At 47.1% G+C, this 21,447-nt stretch overlaps 1 protein-coding gene across 1 annotated transcript in view; it reads left to right on the top strand.

Annotated features, from left to right (window-relative positions):
• Positions 1–15,645, top strand: part of CCDC60 (coiled-coil domain containing 60) — a 329,554-nt gene extending 313,909 nt beyond the window's left edge. The window contains exon 14 of the mRNA XM_077292073.1: positions 15,327–15,645. Coding sequence (XP_077148188.1) covers positions 15,327–15,440 — 114 coding nt within the window. The 3' untranslated portion in view covers positions 15,441–15,645. The remainder of the gene's footprint in view (positions 1–15,326) is intronic.
• The last annotated feature ends 5,802 nt before the right edge of the window (positions 15,646–21,447 follow it).

The raw sequence follows: 21,447 nt of genomic DNA, 5'->3' as shown, positions 1-21,447 counted from the left end.
ATGGGACGTCTATGGGGCCATAAACAACTGCATGGAGCATTATATGGGGCATCTATGGGGCCATAACGGCATGGACCATTATATGGGGCATATATGGGGCCATAACTGCATGGAGCATTATATGGGGCATCTATGGGGCCATAAACAACTGCATGGAGCATTATATGTAGCATCTATGGGGCCATAACGGCATGGACCATTATATGGGGCATATATGGGGCCATAACTGCATGGAGCATTATATGGGGCATCTATGGGGCCATAAACAACTGCATGGAGCATTATATGTAGCATCTATGGGGCCATAACTGCATGGAGCATTATATGGGGCATCTATGGGGCCATAACTGCATTGAGCATTATACTACGTAACTGGCCAAAATACTACGTGACTGGGCAATATACTACGTGGACATGCATATTCTAGAATACCCGATGCGATAAAATCGGGCCACCATCTAGTGTATTATAGTTGCCTTTTTTTTTAGCCATCCAGATAAATGCAGTCTCACAATTCTTTTGACAAGGTGCAAAATTAGGGTTAGAGGGTTGCTTAGGCCTATATACAATTATACAAATATATGATCATTTCAGATGCACTTTATACTCACATGCAGCTATGGAAAGGCATTAACATTTATGAAGACTACATGCTAATATGGTAACAGTACTGCATACAATAAAAAAGCAAACTAAAAAGACAAACACACCAAAAAATTACCAGAAAATCAAAACAGCTTTCCAATGCAAAACAATACTGAGACAATACAGTCTTTAGCCATGTTGCACTTAACAATTACACTTAGGTCCAGAAATATTTGGACAATGACAGAATCTTCGTGATTTGGGCTCTGCATGCAACTAATTTTTCTTTAACCCCTTCACAACATGCGCCATATATGTACGGTGCATGTAGCGTCTCCGCCTTTGATGTAAGCTTCAGCGATGAGCCCGCATATTTTCCAGCACACGACATTTGCCCTTAACAGCTGCTTGCGGAATCGCAATCAACCCGTGGCTGTTAACATGTTAAATGCCGCAATCAATATCTGACAGCGGTATTTAACATGCATGTGTCGGAAATGCGTCACAAACCCCGCCCATCAGCACCCTTGTCACATGATTGCGGGTCGCCGATGGGTTGGCATGACAATTCGGGGTCTGCAGTAGACCTCTGTGGTTGTCACAGCTGATGTGCTATGAGTTCCAGCCATTGGCCAGCGTTCATAGCAGATGAGCATTTCAGCTACACAGTGTTAGGTGTCGAGTTTCCGCCGCTGCACAGGGGGAATCTTGAACCATGTCTGCTGTGGTCTCCCATTCTTCTCCAGCTGCAGTGGAACCTGCTCAGCGGAGACGTCAGTCCCAGCGTCTGGCTCAGCCTGATACTGTGCGAATGGTTACTGCTGCCTTTCCAGGCTCTGCCTTTGTAGCCACACTGGTCAGCGGCAAGCAGGTTTTTCTATGACGAAGTGCTACTTTTCACGCACTGAGCATGCCCACAGGAGGACCTCTCATTGGAGGTCGGGGGTCACACACCCAGGTCCTGTAACCATTCCTATTGGTCCACCTGCAAGGTCCTGAAGAGCTGCAACTATAAAAGGTTTGCGTGGCCGCACAGCCAAGCGCTAGTATCAAATGTGTTTGGATTATGCCAGTGGATACTATACCACTCTATTCATATGTGGTGTGAGGCTGTAGATTTGGGACTGTACACTCAGGCAGGCAGCTAGCGTCAGAGGGGGCAATTAGCCTTCGACTAGCATCTGGTTCCTTCATGTGTGCGGTTAGCACAGATTAATTCCAGAGCAAGCACAACCCTAGTTAGGGTAATAATTTTGTGTACAGCGCGACTCTGTGAGGCAACAGAGATCGCTTCCAGTTCACACGGGGTGAAGCTTAACCCACGTGTGAGCTCAGAGTTTATCCGCCGTTACTTAGCAGCAGATATCTCTGCACGGTGGACCCCGGGCTGTGAACGCACCTTGTAGCTACCTCTCTATACTTGGTGCGTTCCGCTAGCCCTAACAGTATACTAGCGCCAGGGTCTGGCTAAGTAATTGCGGATGAACAGCAATTGCAGGGGTACATCCAGCAGCTGGAGGGGAGGTTGGCAGCTCTCGAGCATGCAGCCTCAGCTGTGGATGTTACCGCAATAGCTGTTCAGGCTGCTAGCGTGGCTGCAGCAACTTTAACCACTGCCACCCCTGATCCGACCTTATCCCACCTCCCGCCGCCAGAGAAATAATCTGGTGGCAGTAAATCATGTAGGCGTTTCGTGAGCCAGTGCGGTATACACCTCGAGCTCCTGGCTGCACGTTTTCCCACAGAGCGGGCAAAGGTGGGATTCATGATTTCTCTTCTGTTGAACAGGGCGTTGGAGTGGGCTACGCCGCTGTGGGAGCGCGACGATCATGTGGTGCAGAGTGCTCCTCGGTTTTTGAGCACTCTGAAACAGGTCTTTTTAAGACCTCGAGTCACCCATGATACGGCGCTCCAACTGCTGGCATTGACTCAGGGTTCGTCCATGGTCAGCCATTTTGCTGTCCACTTCCGGACTTTAGCATCCGAGCCGGAGTGGGCCGGATAAAGCCCTCATCCCGGTATTTTGGAAGGGGCCATGTGAAGGACGCTTTGGCCACAAGGGAGATTCCCACCACACTGGAGGAGCTCATAGCAGTATCAACTCACATCGACCTTCATTTTAACGAGCGAAGGTTGGAGCGAGCCCAGTGTAGGCAGAGGTTTCGGCTGGCTCCCACCTTCGCCGAACCTCTGGAATCTCCGGTCCAGGAGTCCGATTCACATGCGGCCATGGAGGTGTCTAAGTCCCGGACCGCTCATATACTTAAGGGCTGTCATGTTTGCTGGCAGTCAGGACATCTTGCCTCCAGGTGTTCTCAGCGGTAGGGAAAATGTCAGCATCTAGTGGTATAGCAAAGAAACTCCGGCACACAAAAAAAGAAAATTCACTTCATTGTTGTTTTTTTGTCTTTATTCCAATGAAAAAAATAAGTGCGTTGGTGGGATTCCATACAAATCAAACTTTCTGATAGACAGGTTACATATATTCCTCCTCAACGTTTCGGCCTATTTGGCCTTTTTCAAGAAACTTCTGTCTTTCTGTTCAGGGCCTCCAACAATTGTGTGCCGGAGTTTCTTTGCTGTATTATATATTGGACTATTTCTCTCCTTGGCACCACTAGTTGATCAGTGAGCACCCTCTTTAACGTAATTTTTAGCGTCTAGTGGTAGTCGGAGGAGGTACACTAGACACGGTGACGTTTTCCTCCAAATTGTCCTTCAAGGGGACAATTACCATAAGCCTATCCACTCTTATGGTAGAGCTTTGTGTGGACTCCGGGGCAGAGGGCAATTTTATGTCATCTGCTTTTGCCCAAAGACACGCAATACCCCTGGTGATGCTCGCCAAACCTGTGACCATTCGAGTGGTAAATGGGTCGACACTACCCTCACAGATTACACACCAAACCATTACTTTCACCCTTTTCATGTCTCCATCTCATCAGGAGATTATTTCCCTACTAGTCATTCCCGAGGGTATTGATGAGGTCCTTTTGGGGATACCATGGCTATGTTACCACTCTCCTCATATAGAGTGGTCCTCAGGGAGAATTCTGGGATGGATTAAATCCTGTGAGGGTAGATGTCAGAGGGACTGCGTTCAGGTTGCTACAACTGAGGTACCCGCAGATCTTTCCTCTCTCCCCGAGCACTATTGGCCCTATGCGGACGTGTTCTCCAAAAGGGCTGCAGAGAACCTTTCACCTCACCGCCCCTATGACTGTCCTATTGACATCTTGCCTGGTGCAGAGCCTTACTGGGGTCGAGTCTATCTGTTATCTCTTCCGGAGATGGAGGCAATGTCCCAGTACATCTGAAAGAATGTGGCAAGAGGATTCATTGGGAAGTCACTATCACCTGCAGGGGCTGGTTTCTTCTTCGTGCAGAAGAAGAGTGGAGAACTATGTGCATGCATAAACTACAGGGGTCTTAACGCCATCACCATTAAGAATAAGTACCCACTACCCCTGATATCTGAGCTCTTTGATAGGCTACGGGGAGCAAGGGTATTTACTAAATTAGATCTGCGGGGTGCTTACAACCTGATTCGCATCCATGAGGGAGACGAATGGAAGATGGCTTTTAACACCAGGGATGGGCACTATGAATATCTGGTGATGCCCTTCGGGCTCTGTAATGCCCCAGCCGTTTTCCAAGACTTTGTGAACGACATCTTCCGGGATATGCTCACCACCTCGGTCGTAGTCTATCTGGATTATATTCTCATCTACTCTCCAGATATTGACTCCCACCGGAGGGATGTTTGCAAAGTCTTCGACCTCTTACGGGCAAACTCCCTCTATGCCAAGTTGGAGAAGTGTGTGTTTGAGCAGGAGTCCTTGCCTTTCCTGGGCTATATCATCTCTGCCCAGGGATTGGCTATGGATCCTGCCAAGCTACAGGCTGTGATGGACTGGCAGGAACCCCATTCTCTTAAAGCGGTGCAGCGCTTTATGGGGTTCATTAATTACTATCCCCAGTTCATTCCCCACTTCTCAACTTTGGTAGCTCCCTTGGTTGCCCTCACCAAGAAGGGAGCAAATCCCAAATTGTGGTCGGAGGAGGTCTCGAGGTCTCCAAGGCCTTTCTTGCTATTAAGTCACACTTCGCTAGCGCTCCCATCCTACATCGCCCCGATGTAGATAAGCTGTTTATAATAGAGGTGGATGCTTCATCCGTTGGTGCTGGAGCGGTCCTCTTCCTAAAGGATGCTCAAGGTCGGAAGCATCCTTGCTTCATCTTCTCCAAGACCTTCTCACCAGCAGAGAGGAATTATTCTATCGGGGACAGGGAGTTGCTAGCCATGAAGTTGGCTTTCTTGGAGTGGAGACACCTGCTGGAGGGGGCTAGCTTTCCCTTCCAAGTTTTTACAGACCACAAAAATTTGGTGTACTTACAGGCAGCCCAGCGGCTAAATTCTCGCCAGGCCAGATGGTCCCTGTTCTTCTCCTGGTTCCATTTCACCCTCCTTTTTCTCTCCGGGGAGAACGACGCTCTCTCCCGCTCCGTAGTGTCATCAGAGCAGGAGGAGGAGCCTCAGCTTATTGTCCCTTCTGAGAGCCTGAGAACCGTGGCTCCGGTTTCGCTAGAGTCTGTGCCCCCGGGCAAGACTTTTGTACCATCAAATTTGCGACCGGAGGTTCTCTCTTGGGCTCATTCTTCCAGGGTGGGTGGACATTTTGGGATCAAGAGGACATTTGAGCTTCTGGCAAGGACATACTGTGGCCGCATATGGCTCGTGACGTCGGGGATTATATTCGGGCGTGTGTCTCCTTTGCCAAGAATCGATCTCCTCGGCAACGGCCTGCTGGGCTACTTTACCCCCTGCTGGTGGCAGACAGGCCCTGGGAGATAGTCGGGATGGACTTCGTGATGGGCTTACCTAAGTCTCGTAGCTGCACCATTATCTGGGTAGTCACTGATCATTTTTCTACAATGGTGCACTTGGTGTCGCTTCCACGGTTACCTTCTGCACGGGCCTTGGCGGCGTTGTTCATAAAACATATTTACCATATACATGGCATGCCTGACAAAATTGTCAGTGACTGGGGTCCCCAGTTCGCGTCTCGGTTTTGGAGAGAGCTCTGTCGTTTACTCTGCATTGAGCTGAATCTCTCTTCTGCATACCATCCCAAGACGAATGGGTTGGTAGAGAGGGCCAACCAGACTCTGGTGACATACCTGCGACATTTTGTCTCTGCTAGGCTGGATGACTGGGCATCTTTTGCTACCTTGGGCGGAATTTTCTTTGAACAATGCCGTAGTTGACTCCACTGGGCAGACTCCATTTCTCCTTAATTACGGCCAGCATCCGTGTGTCCCTGTGCCCATGCCCGTGTCATCCACTGATTCCAGGGTGGCAGACTGGGCAGTAGAGGCACATGACATTTGAGACTGCAAACAGGATCCCATTCAGGCTTCCAAGGAGAGAATGAGGGTTTCTGCCAATGCACACCGGCGCCCCACTCCGACCTTCACTCCTGGTGACTTAGTGTGGCTCTCCGCCCATAACATCAGGCTGCGAGTTGAGTCTACTAAGTTTGCGCCTTGTTACATTGGTCCTTTCAAGGTTCTGGAACAGGTTAATCCTGTGGTCTACCGTTTGGCTATTCCTTCGCGCCTTAGTATCACCGATACCTTTCATGTTTCCCTCTTAAAGCCCGTCTATATGTCCCAGTTTTCCAAGTCATCTGCCGGGACATCGGGTTCATTCACGGATGAGTACGAGGTGAACTCTTTCTTGGGGTGCAAGGTGGTACGTGGCAATAAGTACTATCTGGTGGACTGGAAGGGTCATGGCCCAGAGGACAGAGCCTGGTAAAATGTGGAGCACATTCAGGCTGCTCATTGCAGCCTTTGAGCGTAGCGAGGCTCAAGGAGGAGGTGGCCCTAGGGGGGGTTATGTTAGGTGTCGAGTTCCCGCCGCTGCAAAAGGGGAATCTCGAACCATGTCTGCTGCGGTCTCCCATTTTCCTCCAGCCGCAGTGGCACCTGCTCAGCGGAGACATCGGTCCCAGCGTCTGGCTCAGCTCGATACTATGCGAATAGTTACTGCTGCCTTTCCAGGCTCTGCCTTTGTAGCCAGCACTGGTCAGCGGCAAGCAGGCTTTTCTGGGACTAAGTCCTGCTTTTCACGCACTGAGCATGCCCACGGGAGGAACTCTCATTGGAGGTCGGAGGGGTCACACGATCAGGTCCTGTAGCAGCTCCTATTGGTCCACCAGGAAGGTCCTGAAGAGCTGCAACTATAAAAGGTTTGCATGGCCGCACGGCCATGCGCTAGTATCAAATGTGTTTGGCTTATGCCAGTGGATACTTTACTGCTCTGTACATATGTGGTGTGAGGCTGTAGCTTTGGGACTGTACACTCAGGCAGGCAGCTAGCATCAGTGGGGGCAATTAGCCTTGGCTTAGCATCTGGTTCCTTCATGTGTGCGGTAGCACAGAAGAGTTCCAGAGCAAGCACAACCCTAGTTAGGGTAATAGTTTTGTGTACAGCGTGACTCTGTGAGGCAACAAAGATCGCTTCCAGTTCACACGGGGTGAAGCTTAACCCACGTGTGAGCTCAGAGTTTATCCTCTGTTACATTGCAGCAGATATCTCTGCACGGTGGACCCCGGGCTGTGAACCCACCTTGTAGCTACCTATCTATACTCTGTGCGTTCCGCTAGCCCTAACAGAGGTTCCTATGGAGACTATTGAAGCCAGTAAAAAATGGAAAAAAATGTTTTGAAAAAATATAAAAGTTCAAATCATCCCCCTTTAACCTCATTCAAAATAAAACAAAAATCAAAAACACACATATTTGGTATTGCCATGTTCAGAAATGCCCGATCTATCGAAATATAAAAAGAATCAGATCGGTAGACGACATAACGAGAAAAATTAATAATGCCAGAATTACAATTTTTTTTGGGTTGCCACAACATTGCAATAACAGGATATCGAAACACTGTATCTATCCGAAAATCGTATCAATAAAAACGTCAGTTCAGCACCCAAAAAGTAAGCCCTCACCCAGCCCCAGATCTCGGAAAATAATGCTTTTTTTTTTTACAAATGATGGAATTTTTTTTTACCACTAAAATAAAAAAGAACCTAGACATGTTGGCTATCTGTGAACTTGTAATGACCTGGAGAATCATATTGGTAGGTCAGTTTTAGCATTTGGTGAACATGGTAAAAAAAAAAAAACAACAATTGTGGAATTGCACTTTTTTTCTAATTTCACTGCACTTGGAATTTTTTCCAGCTTTCCAGTGCATTATTTGGTAATATAAGTGGTGTTATTCAAAAGTACAACTCATCCTGCAATATACAAGCCCTCACATGTTGATGGAAAAATAAAAATGTTATTGCTCTGGGAAGAAAGTGAGCGAAAAAAACAGAACTCACAAATAGAAAATGGCCCTGGCGTGAAGGGGTTAAAATAAAATAATTGAAGTGTAGACTTTCAGGTTTAAAGGGAACCTGTCACCCCCAAAATCAAAGTTGAACTAAGCCCAACAGCATCAGGGGCTTATGTGCAGCATTATGTAATGCTGTAGATAAGCCCCCGATGTATCCTGAAAGATGAGAAAAAGAGGTTAGAATTTACTCACCCAGGGGCAGTCCCGGTATGATGGGCGTCGCGGTCCGGGGCCTCCCATCTTCTTACGATGACGTCCTCTTCTTGTATTCACGCTGCGGCTCCGGCACAGGCATACTTTGCAAAGTACTGCAGTGTGCAGGTGCCGGGAAAGGTCAGAGAGGCCCGGCGCCTGTGCACTGCAGTACTTTGCTCAACAGGGCAGAAAAAGTACGCCTGCGCTGGAGCCACAGCGTGAAGACAAGAAGAGGACGTCATCGTAAGAAGATGGGTGGCCCCGGACCGCACCGCAACGCCCATCGGACCGGACCGCAGCGGGAATGCCCCTGGGTGAGTATAATCTAACCTGTTTTTCTCATCTTTCAGGATATCAGGATACATCGGGGGCTTATCTACAGCATTACATAATGCTATAGATAAGCCCCTGATGCTGGTGGGCTTAGCTCACCTTCAATTTTGAGGGTGACAGGTTCCCTTTAATTAAAGGGGTGGGACAAAAGTATCCTGTGAAATGTTTAGGAATTGCAACCATTTTTCTATGTGAATACTTTTATGTCCAAAAATATAATTTTTATTGTACATCAACCATTTTTATACAAAGCCTCCTCGTTTTAGAAATTGACAAATTAACTTTACAATAAATAAAATGCTCATTTTTAATACTTTGTAGAGAATAATTTGTAAACAATGACTGCCTGAAGTCTGGAAGCCATGGACATCCCCAAAAGCTAGGTTTCCTCCTTTGTGAGGCTTTGCCAGACCTACACTGCACCTGATTTCAGTTGTTGCTTGTTTGTGGGTGTTTCTGCCATAAGTTTTCTCTTAAGCATTTCAAATACATGCTCTATTGGTTTGAGATATGGCGATTGACTCGGCAATCACAGAATATTTTATTTTGGGTAATTGTCCATCTGTACTGTGAAGCACCGGTCACTCAACCTTGCTGTATTTGGATAAATCTGAGCAGAAAGTATAGCCCTGTACATTTCAGAATTAATCTGGCTACTTCTATCTTAAAGGGAACCTGTCACCACGTTTTTGGAAGATGGGATAAAAATAGCGTTAAATAGGGGCAGAGGTGGGCGTTACAGTAGTGTGTTTGTTATGCGTTTATTACCCACCTAAGTTGCCGAAATCCCTTTGCAAAGTCTCTGTTTTTGCCTGTCAATCAGGCTGGTCTGGTCAAAAGGGCGTGTTGTCTTCCCCCAGATTTTGTGTAGTTTTCCATTGGTGGCGTAGTGGTGTGCGCATGCCCAAGGTCCCGAATCCTCTGCCAGGGGATTTAAAAGAGCGCGCTGTTCGTTATTTCATTGGTGATCGGTGGGCGCGGCCATCTTCCTTTGGCCGCGCGTGCGCAGAAGCGGCGCTCTGCTGGCCGCGGCTTCAGGAAAATGGCCGCGGGATGCCGCGCGTGCGCAGATGGATATCGCGGCGGCCATTTTCCTGAAGCCGCGGCCAGCAGAGCGCCGCTTCTGCGCACGCGCGGCCAAAGGAAGATGGCCGCGCCCACCGATCACCAATGAAATAACGAACAGCGCGCTCTTTTAAATCCCCTGGCAGAGGATTCGGGACCTTGGGCATGCGCACACCACTACGCCACCAACGGAAAACTACGCAAAATCTGGGGGAAGACAACACGCCCTTTTGACCAGACCAGCCTGATTGACAGGCGAAAACGGAGACTTTGCAAAGGTATTTCGGCAACTTAGGTGGGTAATAAACGCATAACAAACACACTAATGTAACGCCCACCTCTGCCCCTATTTAACGCTATTTTTATCCCATCTTCCAAAAACGTGGTGACAGGTTCCCTTTAACTCACATTACCTATAAACACTAGTGGCTCCCTGCCATTGGAAGCCATGCATGCCCATGCCTCCACCATGTTTTACAGAGGATGTTGTGTACTTTGGATCATGAGTCGTTCCAAGCCTTCTCCATACATTCCTTTTCCCATCATTCTGGCACAGGTTGATTTCTGTTTCATCTGTCCAAAGAATGCTTTTCCAGAACTGAGCTGGCTTCTTTTTTTACGAAGTCTAATGTGGACTTTCTATATTTTAGGCCAAGTAATGGGTTGCACCTTGTGGTGAACTCTGTGTCTTCTTTTTATGGTAAAGTTAGATACTGAAACACATAGTTCCTGGAGAATGTTCTTCACTTGCGTGGATGTTGTGATGTTTTTTTTAACCATGGGAAAGATTGTTCGATCATCCACCACTCTTGTCACTACTCTGTTATCGGATGTCCAGGGACTCCTTCCTTGTCCTAACGCTAGGTGATGCTCTAGCTCGCCCTGTTCCCCGGGTTACTTCTGAAGGTGAAGATACCGAGGCCACTTACCTTGCCTTAGCTCCTGAATCTGCCCTCAGTCTGTACCCTTCCCCCAACCAGGGGAGAGGGGAGTAATAGTGCACCATAGTACACCAACCGGACTAACAAGGTAGTACAAACAGGGGTAATGGAAAATACCAAACATACAAATATACAATACACTCACATATAACAGAGGTGAACACCAAGGAGTGAAGGATGGGGTTAAACCAAAGTAGTAGAAGAAAGGGAATTATCACACTCGCAAAAACAAGCAATTGTCACAGATAAATCCACCAACCGCCTACTCAAATAACCACTAACAACCTCCAAGCCATGCAGCATTGGCTAGCTTTGAGGATGTGTGTTGCTCTTAAAAAAAATCCCTATATTTCCTAGGTTCTAGTTTATCCTGTTTTATGGGGCCATGTCACATGTAGTCCAGGCTATATACCTGACTTGTTATGTTGTTGAAGACTGTTTTTAGGAGATGGTTGGGGTATAAATTTAATTAGAGGTGAGTATCTATATATATAAGAGGCATCGTGATTACTCGCTAATCCCACCCCATGCACAGTAGCTCCCCCCCCACCACATCACAAATAATCCCGCCCCTTCAACACATCACCACACATAATCCCGCCCCCACCCCATTACCACACACAATCCACACTACATCACCACACACAATCCCGCCCCCACAAATCCCGCCCTCCACAACATTACCACACATAATCCCGCCCCCCCACCACATCACCACACATAATCCCGCCACCCACCATATCACCACACATAATCCCGCCTCCCACCCCATCACCACATATAATACTGCCCCCCCACCACATCACCACACATAATCCCACCCCCCATATCACCACACATAATCCCGCCCCCCACCACATTACTACACATAATCCCACCCCCACCACATTACCACACATAATCCTGCCCCCACCACATTACCACACATAATCCCACCCTCCCACCATATTACTACAAATCCAGCCCCCCACCACATTACCACACATAATCTAGCCCCCCACCACATTACCACACATAATCCCGCCCTCCACCACATCACCACACATAATCCAGGCCCCCACCACATTACCACACATAATGCCTCCCCCCACCACATTACCACACATAATCCCACCCTCCCACCACATTACAACAAATCCAGCCCCCCCACCACATTACCACACATAATCCTACCCCCCCACCACATTACCACACATAATCCCACCCTCCCACCACATTACTACAAATCCAGCCCCCCACCACATTACCACACATAATCTAGCCCCCCACCACATTACCACACATAATCCCACCCTCCACCACATCACCACACATAATCCAGGCCCCCACCACATTACCACACATAATGCCTCCCCCCACCACATTACCACACATAATCCCACCCTCCCACCACATTACAACAAATCCAGCCCCCCCCACCACATTACCACACATAATCCTACCCCCCACCACCACATTACCACACATAATCCCGCCCCCCCACCACCCCATTACCACACATAATAAATCACCACACATAATCCCGCCCCCCACCATATCACCACACATAATCCCGCCCCCACCACATTACTACACATAATCCTGCCCCCCACCACATTACCACAAATAATCCCTCCCTCTCACCACATTACTACAAATCCAGCCCCCCACCACATTACCACACATAATCCTGCCCCCCCACCACATTACCACACATAATCCCTCCCTCCCACCACATTACTACAAATCCAGCCCTCCACCACATTACCACACATAATCCCACCCCCCACCACATTACTACAAATCCAGCCCTCCACCACATTACCACACATAATCCCACCCCCCCACCACATCACCACACATAATCCAGGCCCCCCACCACATTACCACACATAATCTAGCCCCCCCACCACATTACCACACATAATGCCTCCCCCCACCACATTACCACACATAATCCCACCCTCCCACCACATTACAACAAATCCAGACCCCCAACACATTACCACACATAATCCCGCCCCCCACCACATTACCACACATAATCCTGCCCCCCACCACATCACCAAACATAATCCCGCCCCTCCACCCCATTACCACACATAATCCCGCCCCCCCACCACATCACCACACATAATCCCGCCCCCCACCATATCACCACACAAAATCCCACCCCCCACCACATTACTACGCATAATCCTGCCCCCCACCACATTACCACACATAATTTCTCCCTCCCACCACATTACTACAAATCCAGCCCCCACCACATTACCACACATAATCCTGCCCCCCACCACATTACCACACATAATCCCTCCCTCCCACCACATTACTACAAATCCAGCCCCCACCACATTACCACACATGATCCCACCCCCCCACCACATCACCACACATAATCCAGGCCCCCCACCACATTACCACACATAATCTAGCCCCCCCACCACATTACCACACATAATCCCGCCTCCCACCACATCACCACACATAATCCAGGCCCCCCACCACATTACCACACATAATCCCGCCCCCCCACCACATTACCACACATAATTCCTCCCCCCACCACATCACCACACATAATCCCGCCCGCCCACCACATAACCACACATAATCCCGCCCGCCCACCACAACACCACACATAATCCCGCCCGCCCACCTCATCACCACACATAATCCTGCCCGCCCACCACATCACCACACATAATCCCGCACCCCCAACACACCACCACACATAATCCCGCCCCCCACCACATCACCACATAATCCCGACCGTCAACACATCACCACACATATTCCCGCCCCCCCATTACCACACATAATCCCACCCCCACCACATTACCACAGATAATCCCACCCCCCACCACATTGCCACACATAATCCTGCCCCCACCACATTACCACACATAAACCCGCCCCCACCACATTACTACAGATAATCCTGGCCCCACCACATTACCACACATAATCCCGTCCCACCACCACATTACTACAGATAATCCCGGCCCCCCACCACACTGCCACAGATAATCCCGCCCCCCACCACATTACCACACATAATCCCACCCCCCACATTACTACACATAATCCCGCCCCCCACCACATTACCACACATAATCTCAACCCCCCCACCACATTACCACACATAATCCCGCCCCCCACCACATAACCACACATAATCCCGCCCCCCCACCACATTACTACAGATAATCCCGGCCCCCCACCATATTACCACACATATTCCTGCCCCTCACCACATTGCCACAGATGATCCCGCCCCCACCACATTACCACACATAATGCCGCCCCCCCACCACATTACCACACATAATCCTGCCCCCCCACCACATTACTACACATAATCCTGCCTCCCCACCACATTACCACATAATCCCGCCTCCCCACCACATTACCACACATAATCCCGCCCCCCCACCACATTACTACAGATAATCCCGGCCCCCCACCATATTACCACATAATCCCGCCCCTCACCACATTGCCACAGATAATCCCGCCCCCACCACATTACCACACATAATCCCGCCTCCCACATTACCACACATAATCCCCCCCACCACATTACTACAGATAATCCCGGCCCCCCACCACATTACCACACATAATCTCGCCCCTCACCACATTACCACACATAATCCCACCCCCCACATTACCACACATAATCCCGTCCCCCACCACATTACCACACATAATCCCGCCCCCCACCACATTACCACACATAATCCCGCCCCCCACATTACCACACATAATCCCGCCCCCCACCACATTACCACACATAATCCCGCCCACCCACTGTATTACCACACATAAAAATTACCACACATAATCTTGCCCCCCACCCCATTACCACAGACAATCCCGCCCGCCCACCACATCACCACACATAATCCCGCCCACCCACCACATCACCACATATAATCCCCCGCCCCCAACACATCACCACACATAATCCCGCCCCTCAACACATCACCCCACATAATTCCACCCCCACCACATCACCACACATAATCCCGCCCCCCCACCACATCACCACACATAATCCCGCCCCCCACCACATTACCACACATAATCCCGCCCCCCACCCCATTACCACACATAATCCCGCCCCCCCACCCCATTACCACACATAATCCCGCCCCCCCACCCCATTACCACACATAATCCCGCCCCCCCACCCCATTACCACACATAATCCCGCCCCCCCACCCCATTACCACACATAATCCCGCCCCCCCACCCCATTACCACACATAATCCCGCCCCCCCACCCCATTACCACACATAATTACACCCCTCCACTCCATTACTACACATAATTCCACCCCCAACACATCACCACACTATTGTTATTAATTTCATTTTAAGTTAATTTACCACCTGTGTAAGCGCTATTGAATGTTGTCATTATTTACTTTAGTTTAATCACCAGCAGCGTTAATTAGATAGCAATGAGCGTGCCAAGCGTTAGCTGGCTGGAAACATCTAGTACTTCATCTAAGCAAATTACGTGGAGGACTCCAACACTACAGCAGATATAATTAGTAACTTTATGACAATGACTGTAAGAAACATATAGGCAATACAGTACTAGAATCAAGGTGTTTGTATGCTGCCTTCAGATAATAACAAAATCACTGACAACTCTTTTGAAAAGTTACATATTATAAAATAAATACTTGTATAATGTAATCCTTTAGAGAGATACTTTTTACAGCAGAATACAATTTTTAAAAAGTTAAATGGTTTACTTCCCCATAATGGCTTATGTTTTCCTTATTGCTTTCTGTATTGCAGTTTGTAAGAGAACATCTAGTACAGATGCCTTTAGAGGATTATATAACATGGCTTCAGGCTCGACTGGCTTCTTCACCATCTAGTAGAGCTCAAAGTGCACCACCACAAAGATGACCTCAGCAAGTCTCGTAATATTGTATCACCGACAGCCAAGGATACATCCTACATGTCTTTGAGCACTTGAGTTTTTCTTTTTTTTCACATTTTAAATGATAATGAGGAAACAGACTACATGGCTATGCTTTGTTTTTTTTCATTTTGTTAAATATTTAATTTTGACTTTTCTGTATGGTTATTGAGAATAAAGTTATAAATGTGTCATGGTTGTGGACAGGGTTCTTTCCCTGTCCTCTCAGGGTTAATTTTGTATGGCCTCCTTTTGGTTTGGGGAGGGCTATATTACCCGCCTTTGTCTGCTGATCCTTGTCAGTGATACATCTGTTCTGGCTGTGTGTCTGACCCCCTGGTGTGCTTGCATACTGTGTAGTCTGTTTGCCTTCTCGTGTATGATCTGGTCCATGTTCTCGATCTGTGCATTGCTTTGTGACTCTGTGCTTACTGTCTGTTTCTGGCTCTGACCTTTGGCTTGGTACTCTAACTTCCCTTCTGTCTGCCCCGTTTTGTACTGCACCGCTATCTTCCGCTATCTGACCCTTTGCTACGTCCTGACCACTCTCAGCATCTCACTCTTTAGCACTTTCAGACCTCTCTCTGGTTTCACCGGTCACCGCCGCTACTCGGCATCTGGCTCCCCCTCCGGCCACTCCCCCGGAGGTCACGTGTTTCAGGTCCTGCGCTCCGGCAGTTAAGCTCACCGCAGCACTCTTTACTCGCTCTCTGTCCATCTGTATCTTGTGCACAGACTCCTGCTGAAAGTCTGCAGCAGGGTTCTTGATAAAATGTAAGTAGTGTTCACAGACAGTGTAAGCTGATAATAAAGCGCCACATCAGCGGGTTTTTTGTTTTTAATTTCAGCGTTGGAGTGGTAGCACTTAACCATGTTTTCCCTCCATTCGCCATCTTCAGTTATTTCCAGCACCACTCTAGTTTTGATACGCTATCTTGTGACCCCAGCTTCTGATTCATCAGATGTCAGAGATATCGGTCAGAAACTCTCAATGTAAGTCTATCAGGACCTTGTTCTGGTCTCGTTCTGTTTCTCATAGACTTATATTGAGTTGTGATTTCTGGCTTGCCAGCAAACACTGGAGCGATCCAGCAGGTTACAAAGTACAGAGGATGAAGAGGGCGGCTGATAAGTATTATACTAGGGGCGAGGAACTTACATTAGTGACACCATTCCACTGGTAAAATTTAAAAAAAAGCTAGAGTAGTAGTTTAATTCTTCTAACAGATTTTTGAAGGCTTGGTATCAGATGGCTATTTGTTCTAATGGGAATTGCAGGCAGATCCAGACTTAGGTACATCAAACTTACATACTACTCATAGTTACAAATGTAAGATTTAAAAATGAAAATAATCACCTCATTACTCACCTCTCTGGCCGCTTCACTGCTTCTATAGACAAGGACTCTTGGGACTTGGAGGTCACTGCATGTTGTTAGGTCGTAATGTCATGACATCAAGACATGCACCGCAATCTTACGACACACATTGATGTCAGAGGTCTAGATGCAGCTGGATGTCCTGGCCTATAGTGAAGAAGTTGGAGATACGTAGAAATAAGTGGATTGGATGGCAAGCAGCGAGTAGTTTGGTAGCTTGAGAGATCAGCGATGCCGCGAGTATTATTTTTTGCCAGCACTTTTCCAACTTGCATAAAATTTGAGTTATGAACAAAACCGTAGGACCTATATAGTTAATAACCCAGGGACTATCTATGTCTCAAAGTTTTACAACTTTTGGCACTTTTACACTTTTTTGAAAAGTTGGTAGAGCTTGGCAAGAATCAGGCCTAGCCCGTATGTGCCCAAAAAATGTATAATAATTTACACCACAAAAGTGGTGAAAATTATTACAGAAATTAACACCAGACCTTGACCAGTGTACATTTCTTGTGTTGGCACATGGAAGCTGAGAAATGTGCCAAATTCTGTTTACGGCATCTTTCTTCAACACGTACTTCATCAAGACTAGCATACTAAACTTAATTGCTGGTGAAACTGGGCTTTAGAATCTATTCACAACATCCTTGATCATATAGATTTCAGTATAAGTCTGGAAGTTAAAAAAAAAAGAAAAAAGCATTTGTAATGACTCCATACAACAATAGTGTCCATGTTTCAATACATGGAGAATAACTTCCTTTATAATATTTGAGTTCCAGCTTAAGTTTTCTGGTTTCACACAACTCTTGATTTGAAAATACTGTACATGTAATAAAATATGAATGATTAGTAATGTACTCCCGAATGGTCATATTACTAGCTATGCCTAATACAACACTAGATCATTTTGTGGCAATATTAATTGGCTTGTGCACAAAAGTGTTATTTAACTTTTTTTCTACTTTTACATTTCAAATGCTCAACAGGGAGTTTTACTTGTTCAGGGTGAAATCTACACTTGTGTAAAAAAGTGTTTACCCCCTTCCTGATATCATATTGTTTTGAATGTTTGTCACATTTAAATGTTTCAGATCACCAAACAAATGTAAATATTAGACAAAGATAACACACAAGTAAATACAGAATGCAGTTTTTAAATGAAGTTCTTTATTATTGAGGGAAAAATAAGTACAAACCTACAGGCCCCTGTGTGAAAGAGTGATTTCCCCCCCACCCCGTTAAAACATAAATTAACTGTTGTGTGGTTTATCACATCTTTGGGAAACTCAGTTCAAATTCATTAGCCACACCCAGGCCTGATTAATGCCACACCTGATTAATGCCACACCTGATTAATGCCATCACTTAAATAGGACCTACCTGACAAAGTGAAATAGACCAACAGATTCTCAAAAGCTAGACATCAGGCCGTGATCCAAAGAAATTCTGGAGCAAATGAGAGAAAAAGTATCGGTCAGTCTGTAAATAGTTATAAAGCAATTTTTAAAGCTTTGTAGCTCCAGTGAGCCACAGTGAGATACATTATCCACAAATGGCGAAAACATGGAACAGTGGAGATCCTTCCCAGAAGTGGCCAATGGACCAAAATTACCCCAAGAGTGCATCAACGACTCATCCAAGAGGTCACAAAAGACCCCAAAACATTATCCAATGAACTGCAGGCCTCACTAGCCTCAGTTAAGGTCAGTGTTCATGACTACACCATAAGAAAGATACTGGGCAAAAATGGCCTGCATGGCAGAGGTCCAAGACAAAAACCACTGCTGAGCAATAAGTACATAAAGGCTTGTCTCAGTTTTGCCATAAAACATATTGATGATCCCCAAGACTTTTGGGAGAATATTCTGTGGACTGATGAGACAACAGTTGAACCTTTTGGAAGGTGTATGTCCCATTACATCTGGTGTAGAAGTAACACATCATTTCAGAAAAGAAACATCATACCAACAGTAAAATGTGGTGGTGATGGTCTGGGGCTGTTTTGCTGCTTCAGGACCTGGAAGACTTGCTGTGGTAAATGGAACCATGAATTCTGCTGTCTGCCAAAAAATCCTGAAGGAGAATGTCTGGCCATTTATTCGTGACGTAAAGCTGAAGCGCGCTTGGGTTATGCAGCAGGACAATGATCCAAAAGACACTAGCAAGTTCACCTCTGAATGACTAAAGAAAAATAAAATTAAGACTTTAGAGTGGCCTAATCAAACTTCTGACCTTAATCCGATTGCTGTGGCATGACCTTAAAAATGTGGTTCATGCTTGGAAACCCTCCAGTGTGGCTGAATTACAACAATTGTGCAAAGATCAGTGGGCCCAAATTCCTACAGAGCGTTGTAAAAGACTCATTGCCAGTTATTGTAAACGCTTGACTAGGGTGGCCAACCAGTTATTAGGTTTAGGGGGCAATCACTTTTTCACACAGGGCCCTGTTGTTAGGGCTAGTGGAACGCACCAAATTATAACAGAGATGGTATAAGGTGCGTTCGCAGCCCGGGGTCCACTGTGCAGAGATGGAACCTGCTGCTGAGTAATGACGGACTATATGGCGGTACAATGTGGATACACACACGGGTTAACTTCACCCTGTGTGAAGGAAGCAAACCCTGTTGCGTTACAGGGCCGCGGTACCGCACCAAGAGCGCAAGCAAGGAGTCTCAGGACTCTATCCCAAGGCACTGGATTAGAGTACTTACAGACCACTTGCGCTCGATACCGCAACTGGGGTGTCAAAGTAACAGAAACTTAAAGCACAAGAGTGCGTGCTGTGCCGCTTTGGCGGACGCCACTAACCACACAGACTTGGGATAGGAAAGCGCTCTATAAGCGCACGGCGCCGCACTAGCGGCTACAGCAGTAGATGCTGTATCGTGTGTCTTTATGTTGACAGCTAGTCGGGCGCTAGACAGCAAGCATCCACCTTTCGCGAGCAGTCATACACAAGGGAGGGGATATTAATGAACGACTTGCACTCATCAACACACATGTATACAAATGTACACTAGCGCATGGCCGTGCGGTCATGCGAAGCTTATATAGCTGCAGCACGTACAGGACCTTCCAAAAAGGACCAATGGAAAGCTGCCACAGAAGTTCAGCACCTTCAGGACCTTCCTGGAGGACCAATTGGATCAGCTGCAGTATCTGAGCATGTGACCTTCGATCTCCAATGGGAGATCTTGCCCTGGGCATGCTCAGAAGGGAAAAAGCAGGACTTAGTCCCAAAAGCGTCTGCTCGCCGCTGCCCAGCATTGGCTTTAATGGCAGAAGCTGGAAAAGCAGCAGTAACTGTATGCACAGAGTGAGACTGAGCAAGACGCCTGGACCGACGTCTCTGCTGAGCAGACTCCACTGCAGCTGGAGAAGAATGGGAGACCGCAGCGGAGATGGCTCGAGATTCCCCCTGTGCAGAGGCGGGAACTCGACACCTAACACCTGTAGGTTTGGATTTCTTTTTCCCTTAATAATAAAGATCTTTATTTAAAAACTGCTTTTTTTTTACTTGTGTTATCTTTGTCTAATATTTAAATATGTTTGTTGATCTGAATTATTTAAGTGTGACAAACATGCAAAAGAATAGGAAACCAGGAAGGGGGCAAACACTTTTTCACATAACTGTACTTGTCTTTGCATAGGTTTCTACAAGGGGTTCCAAATTCCTTTCACACTCCAAAAGTATAGTAAGGATATTTGGCTTCTAGAGATGGTGTCAATCAACTATCAGGATTTGGTTTATTGGTCGCGTTACTTTATTGGAGCCCTGTAAATCACCTCTTACCAGACAGCATCCTCGCTTCCTCTTCTAAGTAACCAGCCAGGCACTACATTGTTGTGGCGTGACCCATGTGTGATGATGACGTGCCAGTCCTGCTGGTCAAAAGAAGAGCTGCAGATGCTGTCAGGTAGTTCTCTGAGCTACTGTACATTGGTCACAGACCACTGACATGGACGCAAGACCATGTTCTGGAAATTGATGCACACCATCTCTTTTAACTACCGTGCTTACTATGAAACATCTAGGCAGGGAAAATCCATGATGACTGGAATGTGATTCTATCAAAACAGAGCCACCAGCATGCACGGTGAACTACAGTATCCTTTATGTGGCATGCAATAAATGTCAGTTGGAGTGTCGGTTCCAGAATTTAGTTGAAGGTTCCCATAAATATTTTTGCCTTGAGGCTTCCCCGTATTCACATATAGTAGGTAAAAAAAAATCTTTCAATATTGTCCAGAGAGCCAAGCCTACATGTTGTCATTTAGTGTATGAGTGATAATACTGGAAGTTGTTCTGTGCGCATACTAGCTCACCTCGAGCAGAAACAAAACTGTCTCTCCAGTGGACATATAGATAACTAGCTAGCTATTCAATGTCTGACCTATTAAAGCGTATCAAAACATGACTTGGGATATGAGCCACTACACAGATACCCATGTGTAGACAGCTGCTTTGGAGATGCAATACATGCTGGAAAATTCCTACTATTTACACGTATGAAATTTCTCATACTGTTATTAATCTGTCCCAACTCTAGTGTCATGTTCTGCTTCTTTTCCCAATTGCTGGCTCCCTCTACTCCAGTGTTCACTGGTTTACC

Source organism: Ranitomeya variabilis, chromosome 1 (assembly GCF_051348905.1).
Source record: "Ranitomeya variabilis isolate aRanVar5 chromosome 1, aRanVar5.hap1, whole genome shotgun sequence".
NCBI lineage: Eukaryota > Metazoa > Chordata > Amphibia > Anura > Dendrobatidae > Ranitomeya > Ranitomeya variabilis.
This window is presented reverse-complemented; position numbering and strand designations above follow the sequence as displayed.